The sequence below is a fragment of the Sinocyclocheilus anshuiensis genome, unplaced genomic scaffold (assembly GCF_001515605.1).
Source record: "Sinocyclocheilus anshuiensis isolate Anshui unplaced genomic scaffold, SAMN03320099.WGS_v1.1 scaffold426, whole genome shotgun sequence".
Lineage (NCBI taxonomy): Eukaryota > Metazoa > Chordata > Actinopteri > Cypriniformes > Cyprinidae > Sinocyclocheilus > Sinocyclocheilus anshuiensis.
Window position 1 is genome coordinate 2,090,845 of NW_015542362.1, and position 4,777 is coordinate 2,095,621.

General features: G+C 32.6%; 1 protein-coding gene across 1 annotated transcript in view; it reads right to left on the reverse strand.

The window, feature by feature from the left end:
* LOC107691986 (leucine-rich repeat serine/threonine-protein kinase 1-like) overlaps positions 1 to 4,777 on the reverse strand; it is a 106,188-nt gene that overhangs the window by 48,736 nt on the left and 52,675 nt on the right. The window contains exons 18-21 of the mRNA XM_016490858.1: positions 4,457 to 4,577; positions 4,023 to 4,182; positions 2,176 to 2,452; positions 364 to 535 (exon numbers count right to left, since the gene is read on the reverse strand). Of these exons, the coding sequence (XP_016346344.1) occupies positions 364 to 535; positions 2,176 to 2,452; positions 4,023 to 4,182; positions 4,457 to 4,577 (730 nt within the window). The remainder of the gene's footprint in view (positions 1 to 363; positions 536 to 2,175; positions 2,453 to 4,022; positions 4,183 to 4,456; positions 4,578 to 4,777) is intronic.

A 4,777-nucleotide genomic window follows, 5' to 3' on the forward strand; every position in this document is an offset into this window, starting at 1 on the left:
TAGTCGTACTATAAAACCTTGTTGTTATAATTTTTTTTCTTAAAAATTTTTTTACTTTTTTCTTTCTTCTTTTGTTAAATAACCAAACAAACAAACAAATAAATAAGATCAGAAAAATGGCTATAAGATTTTCGCCAAACAGCCCTATGCATGACAAAATTTTGCCAAAGTTTTTGTACAGGGCTATTTGGGGGAAATTAGATTGCAAAAGCTTGCAAAGCGTCTTACCATGCGGTTTCACGGGCTGCTGTAGACTCCCAGCCTGAAGCATTGTCAGCGTGTGGCCTCTAATTCTACGCTTACAATGACTGCAATTCTGACTTTATTGCTCTGTTAGGTTGTCATCTCAGGGTGTGTGTTTACCTGCACGTCCATCTGGTTTAAACTGATTAGCATCCTGGCTATAAAACGCTCCCAGAATCCCGCAGGAACGAAGCTCATCTTGAAATGCCGCTGGATGGCATTGTTGCTCTGGTGCCGAAAGCCGTGGATGTCCAGGGCAGGTTTGGGGGGCAAAAGGTGGGGCAACAAATAACTACGAAGAGAAGAAAGAACTAATGAGGGAAAATCAGGTATGAAACACTGCACGCTTGACAAGCATTACATACGATAACTCGTAATATATGCAATGCATCCAAACAGGCAGGTGGTTCCCATAGGGCGTAAAAGTTCATGAATCAGTGCCATTAAAACTTTTTAATGTGCATTTTTAAAAACCTGACATAGAAAAAAGTTTGGAAATTTAAAAGATATTTTCTGATTAGTGTTGTCAAAAGACCCGGTATTTCGGTACCAAGTCGGTACTAAAAAAATGAAAATGTTACGGTACCAGGTTTTTTTTAAGTACCGGTGGTACCGAGTACCCGGTCAACCCAGTTCTTGATGCGCTATCCGAAAGCTATCCTCTTCCAGTGTTGCCAAGTCCGCGGTTTTCCCACGGAATTGGGCTGCTTTAACACTGTTGCCGCGGGTTGTTTTTCATGTCCGCGGGTTGAAAAACGACCCCATTAACGTGATATTTAGCCCCTGGAATGCGAATTTTACCAGGGGAACCCCGCCAAAACATGCGTATTTTATCCTCGGACGCGATTTTTAACAGGGGACTCCCTCGAAACACGATTGGGCGGGTTTTGTTGTGAATACCTGGCAACCTCTTCTTAAAAGCAGTGGCGACCTCAAGAGGAGGAAACGCATCAAACTAACAAAACACCCCGATCAAGTTCAAAATGATTTCTTTGTTAACTATTTAATGCTCCTATAACTTTTATTACTGTAAAAGTATTAAAAAATATATAAAAAAAGTAAACTGTTTATTGTTTTTTAGTTAGTTAGTTGTAATTCTTGGCTGAATATCTCTAGCAGGTTTTAAAAGCCCTTTAAAATTAAATATGAACACAGTTTGAATTAATAACATTAATACATAATCTAAACAAATAAAAACTCAATACTTAATTATTTTCACAATAAAATATGCAATACTCATCTGCAGAAAATCAATCAATCAACCAATCAATCAAATCAATCAGCATTATTTTCACAATAAGTCACTATTTAGTTTAGAAGAAATATAATTTTGGCATAATTGTTACACAATAACTGCTGACCAACTGACTGACAGACAGATAGATAGACATACTTCATATAGATTAAGATTAGTGCTGTCAAACGATTAATCGCGATTAATCGCATCCAAAATAAATTTGTTTGTTTACATAATATACATGTGTGTGCTGTGTGTATTTATTATGTATATATAAATAGACACACATACATGTATATATTTAAGAAAAATATTTTGCTTATATATTAAATATATTTATATATAATATAAATTATATGAATATAAAATGTATACATATGAATAATACATGTAAATATTTTCAAAATATTTAGTGTATGTGTGTGTATTTATATATACATTATATGTAAACAAAAACATTTATTTTGGATGTGATTAATCACGATTAATTGTTTGAATATATATATATATATACTGTATATATACATAAAATAAATTATATGAATATAAAATGTATACATATAGATACATGTAAATATTTTCAAATACATGCATATACTGTATATTTTGGATGCGATTAATCGCGATTAATTGTTTGACAGCACTAATTAAGAAATATACTGACGTTACAAAGAACAGAAAGCCGTAGTTTTTACCTGCTGCTGGCGACTGGTAGAGCGATCTCGAACTTGGCCAGGAACTGGAAGTACTGTTCTTCTGTTTGCTGGGTGAAGCCGGTGCCCACCAGCAGCATGCGCAGGTCCTCGGCCTTGATGACCCCATTACGGGCGACCGAGCGCGAGCCCCTCAGGTTGATGATCCGCTCCAAACACTCGGACAGCCACACGGCGTCCAGGAAGTAGAGCTTACACAGGCCATGACTGGTGTCGGAGAAATGCAGTATAGTGCCGGTCTCGATGAGGAAACTGATCGCTGTGTGATTCACAAACAAACAGCTCATCCCACTGAATCCTGTTCCACTTGGAAATACATCAGATTACAGCTACTTTAATGTGAGGAACTGTGAATGAAATAGACTAGGGATGCACAGATATAGAAAATAATCAATGATTACATAACTAAAGTAATGGGTGATTTAAAAAAACAACAACAACTGTATTTAAAGACTGAAGCTGCGTCCCAAATGATGCACTATACGCTATACCCTTATACACTATGTACTTATGCACTATGTACTCAACCTTGTAGTGTATGAATTTTATAAGGTTATTTTGTCATTAATAATCGGAGTCTGATAGCCCTTCTGTACGTAATTAAAGCTGCGACAGTTGAGTGCATGAAGTGTCCAACATTCCACACTTCATTTTTTCGGTTATTTAATGGCATCATCCGGGTATTTAAAGTGCACTTTTTCTTTTTGGAATTTTCAGTGTGAACACACTACTCGCACTATTTATACTACAAAACGTCATAGAATAGTGTATTAGTGCGCGATTTGGGATGCACCTCTAGATTTCTACTTGCTTTGAATTTTATAAATGACATTAGACATTAAAACATTATAATGTACAGTAAAGATGTTGTGTTTATAAAAATATATTTAAAAATCTTTAAATCTGAATAAGACAAAATATTAGCTTTTCTCTTTTAGTCTAATGGGGTCAATACAATACAAAAATCATTACATTTTTTCAAGTAATTAAGTAAATAATTAAATTAATTTAATAATTTAAAAATCAAATAAAATTCAATACTTCATACATATACATACATACATATACATACATACATACATTATATATATATATATATATATATATATATATATATATATATATATATATATATATATATATATATATATATATATATATATATATATATATATATATATATATATATATATATATATATATATATATATATATATATATATACACTGTACATATACATGCATACATACATATAACACACACACACACACACACACATATATATAACCCTATTAAACAAACAAAAAACAAATAAATAAATAACTCAATATAGTTTAAAATAAATATTAAAGTTAAGAACAAAAATAAAAATGTATCTTAAAAATGTGTATTAGTAAAACATATTAGGAATATATATAAAACTTTATGGTTGGTATTATTTTCATAATAGATTATGCACACCCTGTCTGCAAACCCTATTAAACAAACAAACAAACAAACAAACAAATAAATAATCCTTAATATAGTTTAAAATAAATTATAAGAACAAAAATGTTATGTTTGGTATTATTTTCACAGCAAGTTATGCACTACTTGTCTGCAGATCCTATTACATACATACATACATAAAGTAAATAAATAAATAAAACGTGTAAAATATTTTAAAACGTTAAAATTAACAAGAACAAAAATATTAATATGCATTTCAAAATATTTAATATAGATTATTTACATTTTATTTAGATTATTAAATTAAAAAATATATAAAAAAAATAAAAATGTACACAAATAATTTCTACTAATTTTATAAATATTTATTTTTGCATTACCGGTTTGCAGATCCTCATAGTCTTTGATATCGCTGGCGGGACTCTGCTCGATGATCTGCTCCAGTTCTGAGTCCGTCAGGTACTGAACCTCATCGGCTTCGTCTCTCCTCAGACATTCTGCTTTTATGGCCTCCCGCAGGGTCAGGTAACTTTTGGGGATCTGTACAAAACACCAAAAAGAGACAAACACATGGGATAATTCACCTTAAAGAACCTAAGATACTACTGCAGCATAGCCTCCTCACGCTCATGCTTTTTGCTCATTTCAAGTTGCTTTGGATAAAAAAAAATACCTGCTTAATGTATAAATAAAAAAGCATACTGAAGATTTGAGGTGGAGCAACAGTATTTCACTTCAGTTTTTCCATCTTAACGAACAGGTGTCAGAAATAACTGTGATTCATGCCAAACATACAGTCTTAACTAACACTAACCAGTCTTCCCACTAGTTTGTGACAGCTAGCAGGGTTGCTGACGTCTTTCATGGAGCAAGCGACCTGAAACAACAGCCTCTTGAGTACGTCCATGCCTTCCAGCGTCTTACACGACACTTCACTGCCAAACAACCACACATTCACACAAACACACACCAAAACAGATCGTCCATTGAGGAAAGTACACTGTAAAAAAAAATACTGTGGTTTTAACGGTAAAAGACTGTAAAAATGCTACAGTAAAATCCTGTTAATATGGAATGCCAAACCTCACAAAAGTATAAAAAAATAAAAATAAAAAAAAAATATATATATATATAT